Source organism: Amphiprion ocellaris, chromosome 11 (genome assembly GCF_022539595.1).
Source record: "Amphiprion ocellaris isolate individual 3 ecotype Okinawa chromosome 11, ASM2253959v1, whole genome shotgun sequence".
NCBI lineage: Eukaryota > Metazoa > Chordata > Actinopteri > Pomacentridae > Amphiprion > Amphiprion ocellaris.
The window spans coordinates 7,243,057-7,263,407 of NC_072776.1; the positions used below are offsets into that span (position 1 = coordinate 7,243,057).

Below are 20,351 nucleotides of genomic sequence, written 5' to 3' on the forward strand. Positions count from 1 at the left end.
AAACTGTCTGTGAAAAGTCAGCTGTTTTGCCAGAGTTTAAAGAGTATATTTGAGGAGACATACAAGACAGCACAGAGGAGGCAAAACAAAACAATTACTTGAGCACAGGCGGCATACAGACGACGAGATGACAGGAAACTGACACTTAAGCATTCATTGTATAAAAAAAGACGTTATAACCCAGATATGCTCTATAGCCTATTATTTCAAGAGGATGCAGGTGTTTTGTTCGGTGTGCCTGTCTGAGAAATGGAGCTCTGCAGATGTTAAAGTGAAGCATAAAGAGTTTCTAGCTTCTAATTTTTTCGTGGTGCCCTTTTTACCCAATGAGTTTCAAGTCATTTTGGTCAATTTTGAATCATTTTGGACCACTTTTGAGTCACTTTGTATGTTTCAAGTCATAATGGACAATTTTAAGTCGGTTTAAATGAGTTTCAAGTCATTTTGGTCAATTTTAAGACATTTTAAATGAGTTTCAAGTCATTTTGGTCAATTTTGAGTCATTTATAATGAGTTTCAAGTCATTTTCGGCAATTTTTGAGTCACTTCAAATGAGTTTCAAGTCATTTTTGAGTAGTTTTTGATGAAATTCAAGTCATTTAACCACTTTTTTTTCTTTATCATTCCAAATGAGTTTCAAGTCATTTGGTTAAATTTGAGTTACTTCATCATATCGTGAGGCAAGGAAAGGTTATTGGTACCAAGATGGAGCAATGATCTACACAGTTTGTGACTCCCATTAATTCAGCTGGCAAAAACCAAAGAATGCTATGTTTTTTTAGGCCACCCCTTCTCTCCACCCCCCCAAATCCAGTATTTACAATGTGCCGGCTGATTTCATGGTGATCATTTGTTTATCCACTGCCTCTAGCTCAAACACGCAGTGAAGAGACACATCTCTTCTTCCCGATTCTCTCAATAGCGTTATTCCCATAAATACCAAGTGTGAGCAAAGGTATCAATTTGTCATGTTTACTTCTAGCAGCATGTGAGCTTGACAACATTCTTCACCATGTCTGAAAAAACACTTTAAGGACTCACTGACCTCTGACCTGTGTGTTTGTCTGGACATGCAGCCAATCAGTGGGTCAACAGATGTCAGAGGGAGAGAAAGCAGAAAACAGGTTCAGGGTGGATGTAAGAACAAGGGAAGATAGCAAAGCAGGCAGCATTAGTGAGATATGGATGCTGGTTAATTATTGGAAATGAGTGATGTTTACAGCCACTGTATTATGGGCATTGGTTTTCATAGGTCATTTAGAGAGATGATTGAAAGTACAGTGTGTGGTTGTAGTTTCCCAGTGGACACCAACATCCTCTCCATGGCGACAAAAGCAACAGTTACGCAACTCACCCACACCCTCATTAACTTTCCATCGATCCCCGTGTCCCAATTTGCCACCTGAACTAAATCATCGTCCCCTCAAACATTTCACGAGCGCTCGGGGCGAGGCGCACACTGAACCGAGTTTCGATTTAACTGGTGTTTAATGTTAAATCAATACTGTGAAGGAGCGTCCGACTTCTGCAGCTGCAGAGAAAGACATACAGTATCCACTGCCTGTAATTAGTGACATCCAGACAATCAGGTGAGACCAGCCTGTCTGGAATCACTGTCACATAGAGCCGGTAAATAACGTTCCACTTCAGTCATCGTCGCATTTCTGATGGTGGTTTTCCGCTTTGTTCTGTGTGGTGTATCTGAACGATTTCCAGCGTCCACCATGGCACTCAGATGCACTTAAAATCAGCCCACCTATGTGTGATACCAAAGCTTTTACTTTGATTCTCCAGAGGCACGCACTCCATTAACCCCCATTCTTCTTTTTTTTTTAGTACACTGGCACTTTCTACCCAAATAGTGCAAAATGCATTTCCTACTAAGGATTTAAGTGAAACACACACATGCAAGTTTTACATCCTTGCTTGCTTTGAACTATCCGATTCCTTTTACAAAACAGCTATTGGTGGAGAGGTTTCACACGGAGATAAGAAAGAACCACGTGCAGGGTTACTACTAAAATAGAACGAGCTATGGACCAAGCAACTCAATACAGTCCTTCCAAACATTTTGTAGCACAAGTGTTTATAATCAAGTAGGATTAGCTTACTCATTATTCCGTGAGTCATTCTAATCATCCCTCAAATGTGAACAGCCACCACCTACTGCGAACAAACTGCAAATGCTAATGCCAGACAACACTTGTGTGCACACATCTAATAACCAAACTGTGATCATTCCTTGTGCGGCGGCTCACGTCCCGACTGCTCCGAGCTGGATCTTGTTATAGATATCAGCACTTCCCACTAAGCTACAAGTGGGTTATGCCATGTCCTTATACCCGGCAGTAATTGCTTTGGTATTTTTAGTTTAGTTTAGTGTTGGGGTAATTAAAACAAATTGAGGAGATAGTGGAGACGGAGATCTCTTGTGGTTTCTTAGTATGAGTGTGGAGAAGTTTAGTAAGGTCATATGTTGCGATGTTTTCAATTAGGCGCCTCTGTACTAATGAGAGCTTATTAAAGTGTGTGAATATTTATGCACAACAGAGCTACTAAATAGCTAAAAGGCAGGTGTGTTAATGCGGTTTTTGATTCCACAAGTAGGCTTTTTTTCGTTTATTTTTGCCTGACCTGATTACAAGGAGAAAAGCAGTACAGCATTAAACAAAATAAGATGAGTTGAGAAAAAAAAAAATGTTTATTTCATAATGTGTAGACTTTTATAATTTATAAAATTATACATCATGTTTCAAAAAATAACTAATCTTTCCTACATATTGTGGCTGTTGTAATAAATACAGTTATGATTTCCATGACCAGCTTTAAAAAATACATCACTGATTTGATGTCATACTATTAAAACTGTCTCTGGTACATTAGCAGTGAAGAGCAGGAAAAGAGACAAGCTCAATCTCTCTTTATAGATTAACTCCACAACAACTCACATGTCCTTAAAATCAGCCCTGCTCCTGTCCATGACAGCAGTCTGTGGGAAGGGCGGAGGGGCGTAGAATGACCGTCCAAGGTGGTCTACTCTAGTCCCGCTGGAACCGTCTGTGTGTCCGAGGTCGAAAGATGCAGGCAGATGATGCTGTGCCGGGTCAAGATGGCCGCTGGGCTGTACCCAGCAGGTAGAGACACGACAGGTTCAGCACCATGAGGACCAGCACCAACCCCATGAGAACCTTCTGGACCCAAAGACACGTGTTGAGCTTCTGTTCCAGCCGTGAGTTGCAGGCCATGACTCGCATGAGCTGCTGAGACAAAAACTGGTTGAGTGACCTGGTTTATCCATGTTGCACCCTTTCAGTAAAAGTCATGATAACATGTTAGAACAAGTTAGAAACATGTAGAAGCTATTAGATGTTCATTAAGATAAAGGAATAGTTCAATAATATGGCAGACACTTCAAAAATAAACCTATCAGCACCTCTAAAAAGCAATTTAGTTTGTGTAAACAGATACTCAAGTGTCATTTTGCGAACTTTCAAGGTGCTGCAAATTGAACGGTTACCCTAAATCCAGTCATTTTGCTCAATATACCAAGGTCCTATAGTTAACGTACATACATCAGAATGGTATCAGTATTTTCATGGAACTCGCTGCAAGAAATCAAATAAGTAAACATGTATTTCCCCAAAACGATGAATTATTCCTTTAAGAATATGATAAATGAGGCAGCTGCACTTATCATATTGTTATAGTAATAGAACCTAATAAACATAGAATCAGCAGACACTGTACAATTCTAGACATGACCATTAATAATGAATTACTAAAAGTGTTATCATTATTATGTGACTTTTAGAATCCTTTACTGCATAAGAGATTATTAAGTGTCCAATTTGAATTATATTGTATTTTAAAACAACAATAGTGCTCTACAAACCAATAATGCTTATCAAAAATATCTCAGGGAACACATACAGTATACTAAGTAGTATAAGGCCCGTCTTCCACCAGGACTCACCGCTGTGTTTAATTCCTGCTGCCCGCTGGTTGCTGTATCCATAGGGCTGTCCCTGAGAGGGCTCAAAGCTGGTTTAATACTCTCCAGGACATGACAGCGCAATCTGTAAGAAAGGCACACTTTAATGAGCGGAGAATATCAAGGGGACGATATGCAACATACAGACCCACTGCTGTTCTGTAATGAGAACTACACAGCTAATGGGGTTCACCAAGAGTGTAGAAATTAATTTATATATTTATTTAAATGTTTAACCAAGGGCACAAATACGTGCCTATGTTCCATGATCTTGGTCTTTGGTACTTCCTTCCAGAACTGCGCGAGTTCTTGCGAGGCAGTATTGTCCATCTCGGCAGCCATAACCAAAAACCTGTCCTGTGGAGAGGCCTGGGAACCTGCACAAAAGCACCCAGGGCGACATCAAACAACAAGAGACATGGGCAAGTTAATACAATTAGGTTGGCTTAAATTCTCAATGGCTACCCACATTTTTGTAAGAAAATGTGGCTTTAAATCACACCACAAAATTTCTAAAAAGCAGACATAGGAATGATTTGATTTTATACAAAAAATGTGAAAGAATTACTATTTCCAACAATAACAAAAACAACCTAGTGAACTGACTTGGTTGAGACAAAAACAGGGGCTATGTTCAAAGACGTGAGACGTGACAGTACTGAAAAAATAAAAACCCATCACCGCCTAAAAGCTTGAGGAAAAAAAGCGCCCCTAAAATAGGCTGCACTGATTCTTCTGCGCTATGTTCAGCATATCATAACCTACAGCTGACATTTCAGCGCTTTAAGGCCACAAAATGTTTCAACTCATGCAGTACTGTCAGTTGTCTGATGGTTTGTTTTGGGGAGATGATTCTTTTATCACTCCTGAAATATGCATGTCAGGAAAAGAAAAGTGGCTGCCTGCACTTTGGGAAGGTAATAGACTGTACCATTTGATTATTCTGAGGTTCAGCATTCAGAAACATCTGCTGTGAGTAGCGTGCAGAGTTTAAGTGCTGTACCTCCGTGCAAGGACACCACTATATCTACTGAAACTCCTGGTTCACAGCAGCTGCTGCTGGGCTTCACCCTGTACTTCTCAGGTGCTGTGGTCCGAACCTGTGGAGACACCAGAGACACAATCAATAGATCATATATTTTTGTAAATAAATGAAAAATGCTAGTCTATGAAATGCCAAGACATAGGGAACAACACGCATCTCAGTTTCCCAAAGCATGTCATGTTGCCACCTTTAAAGTGCTTGTTTATATGTCTAACAGCCTAAAACCAAAATAAATGACATTCAATATTATCAAAATCATCCTGAAGGAGCACATTTGAGAAGTTGAAATGATTTTTTGTTCATCAACTAACATTAATCAATCTTATCTTTAGCTTTAATTCAGTGTAGCAGCCTCAAGTTGTCAACTCCCGCTATGCTCAAAAAATGTAACATATGCTATACCGCACAGCTGAATGTGAATGTCTTCAGACTCACCTTGAAGGCCACCTGATTTTTGGTCACATTGCTCAGGATAATGAGGCTTTTCTTTTCTGTCTCTCCAGAACCAAAGCTGAGCTCCTCTGCAGGGCTGCAAAGAGACAAAAGAACAGAAAGCGTTTAACAGGACCTGCATCAGAAAGTCGTCTGGGTGGAAACCAAAGCGTCAGGTCTTAAAAATACAGTTCTCAGACAAGAGTTTCCATTTGTGCCTTGACATATCTCTCAAATGTGTCTTATTAATACAGACTGGACTGCTACCATTCCCGTGTCTTACCGTTTGTGTGGTGTGATTATGTTGGCACTTGTAGCTTTTCCTGCAATGCATCTGTCTTCACTGATGGACAATACTAGACAGTTAAATGTATATTTTTAATAACAAGATTTTTTGGTTTATATTATTTACCACCATTAATTATTCCTTGTCATTAAGAAGAACACACCATAAAGAGCTTCTCTCCAAGCCTTTTGGAAGGCTGAACGTGAAAAATGCGGCTCTTTAATTGATTCAATTCATTGTTGATAGTTTTACTGTTGTAAAAGCGAGGAAAAAAAGAATTTCAGGAAATTATCAGCAGCTGGCAAGCTAATCTGTGGCAAGGGAATGAGAGGAAAAGTAAACAAACTTGCGCTGTAGCGTACAAGTCTCAGGCAGACAGCTGCGTTGTTATCAGTGGTACTGTGGGACCATAGCAGCATCTAATTAGATCGGAGCGACATTTGAGGGTACATTTATGTGATGTTTGGCAATTTAATGTGAAAAAGGCGGGCACTTCGTGACATAGCCATTTATACATGTCTCCTTATTGGTTTCTGATTTTGTCTTGACAAAGAATTATTTGATTAACACAGAGGAGTGTTTACAGAACATGCAATTCAATCTCATTTGTACTCCAGGCAGGACAGAGCTGTGAAATTTAAAGTCAAAGCAAATCTCCGGCTTAAAATCTAGGCGTCAGGAGCCTTACTTTGCTTTCTGTTGGTGAGCACCCAATTATTCTTCTAACCAACTTTGCAACAGTCTAAATTGGCTATAAATAGCATTTGATGAATTCGGCCTCGGTGCTTATTGCATGGGGGACTTAAACTTTGCCAAGAAGAAACTAGCATGGATTATAATATCTGCTTCGTGTGTATAAAGCTTCTCATTGATGCTGCTTGGCTATGTTTCATGGACTAGAACTGCTAAGAACAAAGTTTTTTTTTCCTTTTTTCATGTCCTTGTGTGTGTGTGTGTGTGTGTTTTTCCCCTGGTTAAACAGCTGTAGAGTCAGGCATTTGCTGGAGCTCAGAGTGAGTCTTTGGGCTCTGGGAACCCTTGGCAAACACAAGATCAAAGACCCCTACTCTGTTCTAAAGCCCCCAGCCTCGAATTAAGGCTAACACAGCTCTGAAACATAATTGCATTTAAGGCTCATTTAAATCTGTTTATCACTATAATTCACAGCCCAGAGCTGTCAAAATCCTCACATCAAAGCTGTTACTCCATAAAAACAGAATTCTGCTGACATTATTCATGAAAATGAGGAGCAATATCACACAATGTGTAAATGCGCTATTAAGTATTTACTCAAGAACCGACCAGATCATTGTGTGATTAACTGTGCTTCTTTGCAATTCGCTGCTTTTTAAGTCACCAAGTCATTTGCAATTCAGTGACACATGTAAGAGGGGACAAGCATTCCTTTCTTAAAGGTAATTGATCATCAGGGCAGTGTTCTTCACTAATTAGTGTGGCTCCGTCAATAATTAACAACGCCAACTCATTTCTAGTCTGTGAACAATTGACTGGAACCATCCTTAACTTCTGCCCACATGTGACCAGATCAATTGGGATACAAAGGTATAAACACATCAATAATGACTTTAGACTGTGAGTCAATATGTGAAGACATCATTTTTGCCAATATGTACAAGGCAATTAAAATGCCTCTCTTTGCATATGGATCCTCACTATTTGTTACAGCTTGCTGAGAGTAATACAGCCCAATATGGTAATTCTGTAATAAATCTCGCCTTCATGAAGAGTTACAATGGTCAGTTTTTGCTGTTTTAGCTAGGTATAAGTTATAAACTGGTAGCTCAGTGTACATTTATTCAGATGGGAGAGAATGTAAAGCTTCTAAACATGCTTTGATTTGACTTGCTCAAAGGGAATTGGCAGACATGTTGGGAACAGAGCGTGGAGATGAGGATAAACTGATAGAATACACAGATTCTGGGCATCTAACCAACAGCCCTTTCGTCACCAGTTGACCTCTCTGGCTTCAGGTCTCCCAAACACAAATTAGTTGTAATTGCTGTACAAAGAAGCTGGCTTGACTGCACATTCAGTTGTTGGGTACAAGTGCAGAAAGACCAGCATGAATGCTTTCATGTCTAACCTTCTAGCCCAAACAAACCGGTGTGGCCTTAACTAGCAGACCGAAACTGTTTGAAAAAGTGTTAAAAAACATGATCTCCGTTGTAGTTTCTTTGCAGTAAAGCTTGTTTTTACAATATTCTTACATCTTATCCATTTAGTTTTGTTAAAATGAACTTTACTTAATTTGCCCTGCTACTGTAGTTCTATTGTAGTTGGTGAGAAAGTAGACAATTGAACCTTGGTGTAGACCACACAACCAGATTGAAATCATCTGAAAATATGTTCTCAGTCCAGTTCCTACTGTACTCCACAAACTGCTCAGGACAGGTGCTGTGCAAGCAAAGCAGATATTTATGAAATATTATTAGTAATTTGGTAAACAAGGAAAAAGGCACAAGTGAGTGCAAGAATTTTCCCTGGCCAGACAGATAAAGAAGTTGAAATTGCAGAGATTGTATCCCACTCAGTGTAATTTATCAGTTCATTACGTTCATTATAAAGTAGCTGACAGAGCAGTCCCACAGTGGCTGACCTCGAAATAATTCTCATATTCTGTTATTTCTGCACGAGCTCTTAATGACACCAGAGAACATACAAAATATTATAACATTAAACTGCTGCATGACCTGCTGGCAGTCACCAGAATATGACATCTCCATGTGGGTCTATGGCACCGATGATGCAGAATGACAGTCCCCATAGCTGTCCTATCCATCAGTTACTTGTCAGTCTGCATGATTTCATTCTTACTCCTCCAGGTTTGTTTATAAAAAGTCTGTGTGAAAATGAAATGAACCAGAACTAAAAAGGCATTACATTTTTTTCTTAATCCAGGCAAATGAATCAAACTAATAGTGTGAAAGCAACCTAAATAGCTTGCAGCCATGTTAGCAGCTCTCTGACTGTACTTACAGCTGACACAGTGGTGCTACGAGCTAGATGCTCAAGTCAGCATAATGACGTCATCACAATGAAATATTACCATGCTAGTATTAATCAGTTATAATGTTTACCATGTTCACAGTCACAGGATACAGGAGTGCCTGCGTCATCGTTTCCTGTAGTCTCCGTTCCTCCTGGACTACATGACAACACTGCAAAGTGAGTTTCTGAAATGCTTCACTCTTCAAGAGGTTTTACAGAAGTTTTCAGTGAGCTTGAACTGCCTTTGTGTGTGGATGAAAGCCAAAACATACAGAAAAATCCTTGTCTTAAAAAAAGTACCTCTGTACACATGGACAAGTTAGTCTGGAAGGACAATGATGATGCAGACACCCACAGCTGCTTCCTAATTGGGTCTCATCAATCACTTCCTGTTCTTCCCTCACTTGTCACACTGCTATCATGCGACGTGGTACCCCTCCACTATGTCACTGTATTTACTTTGCTACAACTCCCAATCAATCTGCTGCATAAACTGCCTTAAACTCGCATGTCACGTCTGTCTTTGCTCCTCAGTCCGAGCAAAGAAATCTCTGGTCTAACTTTTTGCCATTACTGCTCTTCTTCTGTATGATTTTCCCACCAATAAGCAACCAAACCCGCAAATCCAGTGTATATGGTCATGTGATATGCACATTTAAGCATAGGAGTATAGATGAAGATGGGTCAATATATAATTGAGGGACTTTTGAAGTCCATGGGATATATCGTGCATACATTTATATTAAAAGTAAAAAAAAAACTAATGTTTTTTATGTTCATTGTGATCATGTATTTACAAATTCCATAATTATTTATTATGGAAACAATCACTTATTAATCAAAAATGACTGGATATCGCTAAAATGTCAAGTAAATAACCATCCGAATTTAATACCAACCACCTTCTAATTAGCTAAACAATAATAAAATGAGCTTATTTAAAAATAGGTTTGATTGTGTTCTTTTTATGAAGTTGAGAGAATCATGACAAATATTTCTTTTTTGGCAATATATCAAATTTTATATGGAAAATAACTAATTGTATCTGTGTCTGAGAAATCACTTTCAACTAAGTTACCCACTACAAAAACACCTCTCAAGGAAGTGTGTTAATTCCAGATCACATGACCTGCCATGTGGTGTTTGGTTATAGGTGGCCATGTTGATTTTAGGCCTGAAAACAGCAAAAATGTCAACTATGATAATTGTCAACTATGTTACAAAAAGTCCTGCAATTATATATTGACCCAGACAATTTCCACAATGGTGCTAAACCTTCATTTTGACAAAAAATGTTATTTGTTTTAGAAAAGAAAGCATTTAAAAAGAGAACTGTATTGGTGCAAACATGGCCACAGTGTAACATGTTGGCATGCTAACACTTGATAATTGTCTAAAAACACAAAGCGTAGTTCAGGCTGATAGGATCGCCATTAGTTTTGCAATGGAATTTACACCAGATGTTGGCACTATTTGGATAATCACATCATCACCAAAGTTACTAAGGAGAGAATGCTGACTCCAAAAACATCAAAAGTGATCTTCATGCTAGAACTAAAATATTGAATGGTATTCTCTGGGTACCACGAATAACTGTACAAAACTTCATGGCAATCTAACCAATAGTTGTAAAGGCACTTCACTAAAAGCCAGCAATGTCAATCTGCTGGTGGGGTCAGAGTAAAATCAAGTTCAACCAAGTCAGCAAGATTCAACTTCTGGAGACCATTAATGTCTGTACAGTGTCCGGACCTAAGTAGCCATATCACCAGTATCATGAAAACAGAAGGGAAATATAGAAGTTGTGTGCTTGTTGTGTAATATTGCATGGAAAAAGGGGGTTTGGGAATTTTAAAATTTCAATTGTCCAAGGACTTGACCAGTAAGACCTACCTAACATCTAGCAGAAGACCTTTGAAGGTGGTCAGTGGCTTCCTGGCGCCTTTGATCCTGGCACTTGTGTCTCCTTTATCACTGTCTTCTGACCTCAAACTGTCATCCAGGAAATTCACCTGAAACGGCAAATACCACTTAATTAGAATAACACACATAATACTGCTAGTGTAATCGTACGAGCCTTATCTGGTTCCTTCACTGCGAGTGAAATGTTTGACCCTTGCCCTTCACGCAGAGAAAGCTATCAGTTAATGAATGCCTGGACAGTCATCTGTAATGATTAATAAAATGCTCTTGTGAAGCAAAGGTGAACCGTTATCATCAAAATAGAATCTCCCTTGAAAGATGTGTTTGTTCTTTTACTGGGAAACTCCTGTGAGGACTCCTCACCCTTGTTCTTAGTGGAGTCCTCAGGGAGCACACAACAACAAGCATAAGAGGAAATGCGGAACCAAAATAACCCACAAACTCATGACTTTTGACCAAAGAAGAAAACGTGAAAGCTGTTAAACCAGGACAGAAGTCATGTTACTCAACCTCACATAAACTTTGTCCCAAACTATCCGCAGAAAAACCACAAGACAGCTGACAGGATAGAAATTGTGAAACGACTGCACAAATGTTGGAAATTATAGATAAAGTAGGTCAGTTCGGGAAACGGATGCTTTCACAGTGTTGCTGGCACCGCAGTGTGTAAAGTAGACAGTGAGCACGTCAGGTGGGGAAGAGAGGGGGGGAATCAGGGCTCACAGGGGTAAAGGTGAACAGACTCCTCATGTGATTGGAACATTTGTGACTCAGAGGGGAAGTGTGTAATTTGCTACGATAGGCAACAAAACGTGTCATCTCAATTTAATGGCTGACTGTCATGTGATTGCCACAATGAAGACATCAAGAGATAATCAGCTGCTGATGAAATGTCTCTATTTATTCATCATTTTAAAGAGCAAATTTAACACAATTGGGAAATAAATGGAAAAGAAAAACATGATCAAGAGATATTAGAGTTAAAAGTACAGATTTTGGTGAGAATATTACGGGCACTGCTATTGTCATATCAGTGTCAAAATTCCATTACAGAATAACAAAGGAAAGAATAAATGGCTATTATCTGAGAATTAGGTTACAAAAACACTTACACTATGATAATCATGTACAAAGACATAAAAGACCACAATAAAAGCCATCTAAAATTACAGAAATGTCAGATTTTTACACATTGTGTAAGATATGAAATACAAACATAAGAAATTACTGATAATATGAAACGGTCATATTGAGGAGTGCTTTTTGATTTTACAGCACATATTTAAAGGCACAAAACAAGATTGCCTACATGACATTATAAAGACACACATTTAGTAAAAGATAGTGTTAGAGGACAAGGCACAAAGGGCTTTAGTTAAAAACCTGCTCAAAAGCAGACATTGTTAAAGGTTTAGTGCTAGAGGTTAATAAGTTGGTCTACTGTAACAGAACAGTAATTATTTTAGTAGTTTTTAATCGGAGGTTAGAAGGTACAAATAAAGCTTAGCTGTTAATGGGCAGTAGTGACTGTGCTACCCTTTTTCTCCGAGCTAATTAAAGTGTGAAATGAGTGTCCCACTTGGTTCAGCATGTACGTGACATTGTGCAAATGATAAGCTTCCCATTTTTAAGCCTACATCCCTTGACAACAAGGTCAGAAATTTTGTAGTTTGAAACACGGGTCAAATTGAAATGTAAAGTCCAGGACAGGTCAATGGATGAGCATGTCCAGAGGTGGTGTTGACATCAGTCGACTGTGAGGAAGGTGTACTCACAACAATTTGAGTCACATGAGTACACCTGCCTTTCCAGTCTGCAGAAATGGTCCAGATTCTGAGCTCCTTGTGTGGGTGTGATCCTACACTGCCTTACCACCTCCAGCCCTTGTTTCAAAACACAAAGAAAGGCAATTAGCTTCCTCAGGCCATCACATTATCAGGGCAGAGCTTCCTGGAAGCCAGAAAAATTCATGTCGGGATGGATGGCGGCAAAGGGGGAAAGTATTGTTATTTATTTACACAACATGAATCAGAAGTGCTGCGGAATGTACCCAGACGGGCTTCAAGTTCTGTCAGGCTGGTATATAAACACAGTGCCTCTAAGTCATAATCCTGAATAAGAGCATTTCACTCTCATCTCACTACAAGCACTCAATCTTACCTTTCATTATACTGTGTTTGCTCTAGATATTGCTAATTTATATTTGGCCATCAGCCAACGGTATATTTGCTTCCATACAAAACCACAGGTTTGTAAGGGAGTTATTATGTACGAGGTCTTATCTACTAGATAACACCAAAGCTCAAATGAACAAGCTTCTGGCAAAAGGGGAGGTTTATAAAGTTTCCAGGCCTCAGTTATAATGAGTGTGTGACCTTGTGTTAGAAGCTACATGAATAACCACTGACATGAATTTTAATCGTCATTATTGCAATTCAACCTTAAAATTGGAGTTTCTGGAAAAACTGCTAAACTACAGTTCTCTGAAGCTGAATCTTCACAACCTTTAACACCATTTGATTGTTGTGAGGCATATTTATACACTTCCTTATATTATATACAGCAACATCTTCTTTGTGTGTGAAGTGTCACTCCAGAGTGATTGTGCAACTTAAAATTTTCAGGCTAGCCTGAGAAATATCTTACCCAAAGAGGTGACTCAAATGTTCTGATATGCAGTCTGATGCCTCAGTGCTTGGAATAGTACAGTGTGGGATTGGGAAATGAAATTAAGTGATTCATGCTCTAAAAAGGGAGCTGTGCAGGGCAGGCTCATGCCTCTTTTACCAAAAAGGTTCCAAAAAGAATGTGAGGTGATTTCATGTTTTACAGTAAGAGCATTAGCAAACTTTAAACTTGTGCCAGTAGATTACTGTTGAGACTAACAATAGACTGATTTGCATATCTCTGCTTTGGAAATCTAAATCTGTTGTGCATAACCAATGTGGTATTTATTAACAATGGGAGCAGTGTTTGTTTGGTGAGGCTTACGAGGCTCATGGGAGCAGCTTTGGGTGACATAATACCTCAGGGTCTCTGCCGCAGATACAGTTTGTTTCTTATAGGCAGCAGGTTAAAAAAAACAAAAAACAGCTGCTAGTCCTCGTCCTCACATCAAATGTAGGTTAACCTCAAGTCTGTTGCTTCCTAGCTATGATAGAATATCAACAAGACATCTATAAATAACAGCCACAACACTAAATAACAAACCAAAGAGAATAAATAACCATCAACATAAACACCAATATAATGTAAATGCACAGCTTTCTTCTTGGTACTGAATATACCCTAAGACGACCCCCTTAATACCCACCACTCTATTTTCACACAGGCTTTCTTTGCATGCAGCTGGCAAGAAAAGAAGCTAAATAGATTATGAGGTGGGGGCTGGATAGTCCTGTTGGGAGCCTGTAGAGTCTGTGACATAAGCTGCAGTCTCGACTGCAACCAGGGTGCAACGTGGTGACACCAGAGTGACAAAGAGCCGACAACATACTCAGCCTATAGGGAATCTCAGTAATGGTGCGACACACTGCTGGAGAGCAGCAATCCAGCAACAGCATGGAGGGACTAAGAAAACAGACCTGATAACCTCTGTGGACCATATGAAGAACTGAGAAGCAGCGTGCTGTGTGTGATGCAAGGGCTTTGTTAGCAGGATTTAACTGCAGCCAAATGCATTAGGAGTCACCTTCACAGAAACAATGAGCAAGAGCTTAATGTCGATTTGCTCCAAAGTGGCCCGATTACATGCTGTAAAATTAGGCTTGACTTAAAGAAAGTGACTGAAAGAGGAAATGGAAGGAAAATCTGATCATATGGAATCTGATCTGTCAAGTAGAAGAATGTCATGTCCATCAAACACGACAGCTGGAAACATTAAAATTTTAAATTATTCACAATTCAATCACTTCCAGCTCAGATCATATTTAAGAGCAGCTATTCAGGTGATAAAAACATTGCTCCTGCTAACTATGTTAGTTTTAACCTTAGCTATAGCATTCATTTTGTAATTGTATTTGAAAATATAATTCTAAATTATCCTGAATCCAATAGACAAAGGGATCAAACACATACTTATTTTGTGTCGTGCCACAGCGGAGTCTTGCACAACACACAAGGAGCAGTACTGTCTTATGTTGTGTAATTAATTGGTATAATTTTTCTTAAAGGTTAAAGGACAAAACATTAGTAGATATAAACTTGAAAAAAATTTTACCTTTTTGGGCTTTGCCACAACCTCGGAGTTGAAACTGTTCTCAAGGGCATCTTTGCCCTCCATTTCACCCTCTTTGCTCTCCATCTCATCCTCACTAACAATTGGTCCGTTGTCGCAGATTGGAGTTTGAAAGTCATCATCAGGAAGAGGCGGGTAGCTGTATTTGAAGGGGTCCTGGAACAAAGCCAGATAATTTATCTTACTGCAAGAATGGGTCTTAAAGAGCATACATTATCAGTTGAAATTAAGACAGTCTTAAGTGTACCGCATGTCTTTGACGAGTGCAGAAAGTCATGTCAATAAATATAATGATATGCGTTATGCAAGGAAAAAAGTTAAAGTTTATCATTTAATATATTCTGATTTTTTTAAGACTGGCAAACAGATAGGTGCAATCTGACAAAACCTGTCAACTTTTGCACATGCAGAGCATTTAGAACCGTAAAAAAAGGCACCACTTGCATTGCTTTACTACAGTTGGAAGCTGTATCCGGTAATTTCTTTATCAGTACAAATGTTATCAGTAAGAAATGCAACAAACGATAATGTGACACAAACAAAGAAAGGCCCTTCTTAAAATATTTGCTTTCATGAGAATTTAGGATTAAAGTTTACACAACATAATGGTTGTGAAAATCGCACCCTCATTAGAATATAATCCCACAGAAACTTTTGAAAAACTGGCCAATTCCAGTCATGACTGCAGCTTTTCAACCCTCTGAAAGAAATTAACATCTCTTTTAAAACTATTTTAGGGTATTAGACAACACAAGAACATACCGTTCCACCCATGTGAGGCGGCAGGTACTCAGGCCCTATGAATGTCTGGACCTCAGATCTGGATGCGAACTTGAGTTTGCTTATTGCCTCTGGACCCAACCACGACTTTACAATCTTCCATGCAGCTGTAGTGAAGAGACACATGAAAGGCTTGACATGTCAGAAATAAAATACTATTAGATAAGTCAGTTACAGACAAGAGTTAGAATGGATTACGAAGAGTAGGTAGAGTCAGTCTCACCATTCATGATCCAAGGCATATCCACTATGATCATTTTGGCTGCACAAAAAGGACAAAGTTTGTCAGTTAGAATAATTTAAAATTCCCAGATTTGACTTAAAAGTAGCTATAAATCACTAATAATGACTGAATGTGAGGTATGTGAATGTGGAAAAATATGTCTTGGGCTTTTATAACAACTTGTGTAACTTACACAAAAACTTTGGATAATATACTTTGAAGCAGTTAATGACATACTTCACAAAGTCCATGTCCTGAAAAACAAAAGGAAGAAGAAAAAAAAGCACAACAGCAATGATTTACAAAGCAGAACCACACAAAAGCCTTCAAGAATATAATATGCTGTAACAAACGATTTTCGCTGGGGAGAATATTTGTTCTCTCTTCAATGCCTCTAGATCTGAAGTGACCCACTTAACATTAAATGAAAATTCATTACAGGCTCCTCTGAATGATCCCCTCCTCAATTCCTCTCAAATCTTGCCAGAGAAAGTCTTGAGGATGTTATTTTGCTAATTTTGTGAACTATATTACATTTTTTGTTTTCTGTTGTGACTAATTTATAAAGCAGAAAATGATCAACATTGTTTTTTTAGGCTGTTTTCCACAATTTGACACAACCTAGATTTAAATCTATTATTATTTCTAGGCTTAGACGTGAATGCTTTTTCTATACATAAATAATAAAGAACCTCAGATTCAAGCACTGGAGACAGATATAGCATTTGTACTGTAAATCTCATGTAAAACCGGTATCTGCAGGTAAAACGTTCTGCTGTTCTTTCAATCATTTAAGGTGAAAATGGTAAATGTTCACGTCAATGTTTTATGTTAACTGAAAGCATCAGACAAACAGCCAATATATCAATAGACACAGCCCTTGTACCCTGGCTTGGCTCCATAATTGGCTAGAAGCTTCATTGCTATGCAGCAGACTGTCTCCCAAGCCTTAATGAGATCATACCGGCCTCACTTGCTCTTGCTCACACTGTGGTTCAACAGACCTGCTTTCTAAACTGATCTTTTGATTTACTCAATTTATATTTGGGTTCAATGGCTATTTATTCCTTTTCCCTTGCTTGTATTGATTTATCTGTATTTAATTGAGCCATTTTCTCCAGCAGCGAGCCCAGCCAATGAAATACACTCACTGACGGAGAGCTCCATCAAAGAGCTAACGCCTGTGACACAGCGAGTCTACGGATTAGACAGCCCACTCGAATTGACCATCAGGATTTAAAGGTTACTTTAATCTCCAAAGTGTAAAACCATTGAAGAGAATCAGTCCCTGCAAGACCACGGCTCAGGCAGCAAGAAATACGAGGATGCTCAACAGTACTGCGGCGACAGTCATAGCAAAAGGATTGGCTTTTTCTAACACAAGAGTGAATCATTTTTAGCAGGAAAGAAATTTTTAAAAAAGGCATCATAAGCTTTGTTTTGGAGACCTGTATATTAACTACAAGAAAAGATGCAGAATTAAGCATGAGTCCTATATTGATAAACAGGTTAGTCATAAAACTGCAAGAAAAATTCCTCCGAAGCACCGTCTTTATAGACTTACTATGTTGCTGAGGCCAGACTCTGCCATGTCAAACACAACAGTGAGCGGCATCCCAGGTTCTTTCTTCGCATATCGCTCCAACCAGAAGGCGACATACTTCTTTTTGTCCATTATGGTTTTTGCGTCCTTCACATGCAGCTTTACCTTGAACCAGACTATGGACAGAAAGCAGATTTAAAATTTCGTTTATCACACTAGGTAGGAGCAGTTTTGTATTTATTTGAGCTAAACAAAGGTTGTGTTGTAGGTGTATAACAACTAATGTTCACTGTGTGTAGGCAATAAAGTAATAAAGTAACAGATCATGTACATACAGAGCTTGTTGCCCTCTTTGTCGTAGCCATGGAGGTAGACAGCGCCAGTCTCGAACATCCATTTGGGAATGGTGCTCTCAGTAAGATCTGAAACCACACAGGAAGACACACATTACACTGTTGTTTTTTTTTTCTCATTTAAAGCAGAATTATACATATCAGTTACAGATCTGCAGCTACAGGCCCCATGCCCAATGTTTATGCTTCCTGTCTTTGTTAACTGTCTGTTTTGCTCTGCTATCCTCTTTTACCTTCCCTTTGGCCTCACCCTAACTGGTCGAGGCTGATGTCTATCCACCCTGACACTAGTTTTGTTATGCTTCTCCTTCTCCAACAGTGTAGAGTAGTTCCTCTCCACTGTTGTCAATGTGCTTGCTTAAAGGGAAACTTTGGATTCGTGGGTGTGTCCGTGGAGAATTTTGTCAGGCCTTAACCTTAATTTTTTAAATAGCCAGGCAATTTGGTACAGCATATATATTTGCCGGCTCCCAACTTAAATCAAACAGGCAAATTTGTATGATATGTCACATTGTAGGATCTTAACCATTATATTTTAACTAGAAGGTAATTTTGCATAATAAATAATATTCTAGGAAGCACTTTCTTTTGACATCTGTTGTTTTGAATGTGGTATATAAACAACTGTGACCGGCCTTGACAACAAATATTACATCGTCGGCAAAAGTCACCGGTTATCTGAGCGGTTCTTGCACATCTTTTATACCCTTTGATTCCTGATTTTCTATGCCTATAAAGTCACACAATATCTTACGCTAAACATTTTAAATGATTTGAACTGTATGAAATTATACGTAAATTAGGACTGAACTGCAATGCAGTCGAACTACTCAGGGGAAGTCATTTATTTACCATATTGAATGGTTTTAGAAAATCTTAGTGTTGAGGAACTCACTAAAGTGTCTTCCATAAACTGCTAGAGTTAACAGGAAATAGCACATTTGTTTTCAACCCCTTTAAACACATGAAATGAAAACGAACATCATAAGGACTAAGCAATACAGCTCTTAAGTTCTATTGACTAAAATAAATCGAATTATCTAAAAATAACTCTTTGACGAATAGAATTTGCTGGATTAAAGATCAGCAAGCTGCAACTCTGAAAAATTCCTCAGAAAGAACAGTGTGGATTGTTCTCAGGAGTTGCCTCTGAATGGAGATATGGGTGTTGAACATACAATGATACTCTGTCTGGATTAATCCCGGAGGAGCACAAAGACAACCAATGATTTGTGTCGCAAGCTTGCCATCTAATATGGAAATGTCAACATTTCTGCTTGAAAGCAGGACTGGACATTGAACTTTAATTCTTTTTTTTGGTACAAGATAAATACTGTCTACAACTTTCCAATCAATATTGAAAATTTTAGAAACCGATTTGCTTTTGCGAATTTAATTTATTTGGGCAAATGTTTGCTATTAAATACAAAAAGGGCTGTGTTTATATCTGTCAAACTAAGATTTAGCAGTAGGATAAAAAAGGATACACAGCCCTACTTTTCAGAGATGTGGAACTGCAGATATCATATTCCAAGCTATTCAGCACACATGGCTTCTTACCGTTCACACCAAACTCTTTTCTCCACTGAAAACTTTCATCAATCATTTTCAAGGCATCGTCAACAGCGTAAAGCCTCCATGTCAAGTAGCCCTCCACCAGAGCATCATCTTTCTGGAGCCTCTCCACATCCCTGGAGTCATACTTGTCTGTTGAATCTGAAAACATGAACACAAGAACTGAGTCACATGATTTCAAACTGGCTAAGCACAGGGTTTCACTTTCATGTTTACAAATGGTTTAAACCCCACAAAGTCTACGCATATTGCTGTAAACTCAACTGTAGCCTCTTTGGAGACCACAGTGTTAAAGCCAGGCTGTTTTAATCTATACTACCTGTGGCTGTAGAGAGCTAACGTTAGCTAGTTATCTGGTGCAGCTAATCTGGGCTTTGAGCATTGAGGTCAACATGTTACTAACAGGGCGCAAAGTAACACTAAATAGTCTAAATAGTGGACACTCAAGCCACAGTATTTGAATTTCTGTAAGCTGCATGGCAAAAAAATGCGCCCAAATGCAAAGTGACCAACTAGGCAGAGAGTTAGTGTCAGCTCAACGTCCAAAACAACTGAGTTTACCTTGAAGAAACTCATTCTGGAATCTCTGCCTGGTCTCCTCAATTTTCTTTTGAAGGTCCTGTGAAAAGAAATTCACGTTAGTTATGTCTCTGAAAACCAGCCGAGGGAGAAAATGTGCCCAAACGGTCGTTGCCTATACCTGCTCTCCTTCAAGTTCAGCCATGTTCAGCTGTCCGTCCCCGGCTCTGTGGCAGTTCCGCGTTGAGGCAGCGAGTTCGCCAAGTGATGTTCGGATGAATCAGTGCGAAATGAGAAACTGGCGTCCGCTCGCTGCCATTTTGGCTCCGTCCGTGGCCACTCCTCCTCTCACGGTTGTTTATTCGAGCTAAACGGAGGGAGGGACCGATGAACTGTGTTTAAGGGCACAGAATAAGCGTGTACATTATTACTTAC

General features: G+C 39.1%; 1 protein-coding gene across 2 annotated transcripts; it reads right to left on the reverse strand.

The window, feature by feature from the left end:
- Positions 1-2,682: 2,682 nt before the first annotated feature.
- Positions 2,683-20,267, reverse strand: mospd2 (motile sperm domain containing 2). Of its 2 annotated transcripts, none has more exons than XM_023295090.3 (15): positions 20,098-20,267; positions 19,959-20,016; positions 19,383-19,538; positions 17,805-17,891; positions 17,491-17,645; positions 16,120-16,180; positions 15,927-15,965; positions 15,686-15,810; positions 14,906-15,079; positions 10,657-10,775; positions 5,472-5,565; positions 4,995-5,091; positions 4,248-4,368; positions 3,974-4,076; positions 2,683-3,257 (listed from the first exon to the last, which is right to left on the reverse strand). In XM_023295090.3, the coding sequence occupies exons 1-15, from the start codon at positions 20,119-20,121 to the stop codon at positions 3,105-3,107; spliced, it is 1,566 nt and encodes a 521-aa protein (XP_023150858.2). In that variant the 5' UTR covers positions 20,122-20,267; the 3' UTR covers positions 2,683-3,104. The 2 variants fall into 2 exon arrangements, with proteins under 2 accessions (XP_023150858.2, XP_023150857.2); XM_023295089.3 differs by having other exon boundaries at positions 2,683-3,260.
- Positions 20,268-20,351: the final 84 nt, after the last annotated feature.

Bases quoted from the DNA above. Each gene is read 5' to 3' on its own strand.
- mospd2 (XM_023295089.3), bottom strand. From the start codon at position 20,121: ATGGCTGAACTTGAAGGAGAGCAG. The intron at 5,566-10,656 runs GTAGGTCTTACT...GTCTCTTTGCAG, and splicing joins GGTCTTCTGCTAGATGTTAG to CCCTGCAGAGGAGCTCAGCT. The intron at 4,077-4,247 runs GCACGTATTTGT...CCTTTCTTACAG, and splicing joins ACCAAGATCATGGAACATAG to ATTGCGCTGTCATGTCCTGG.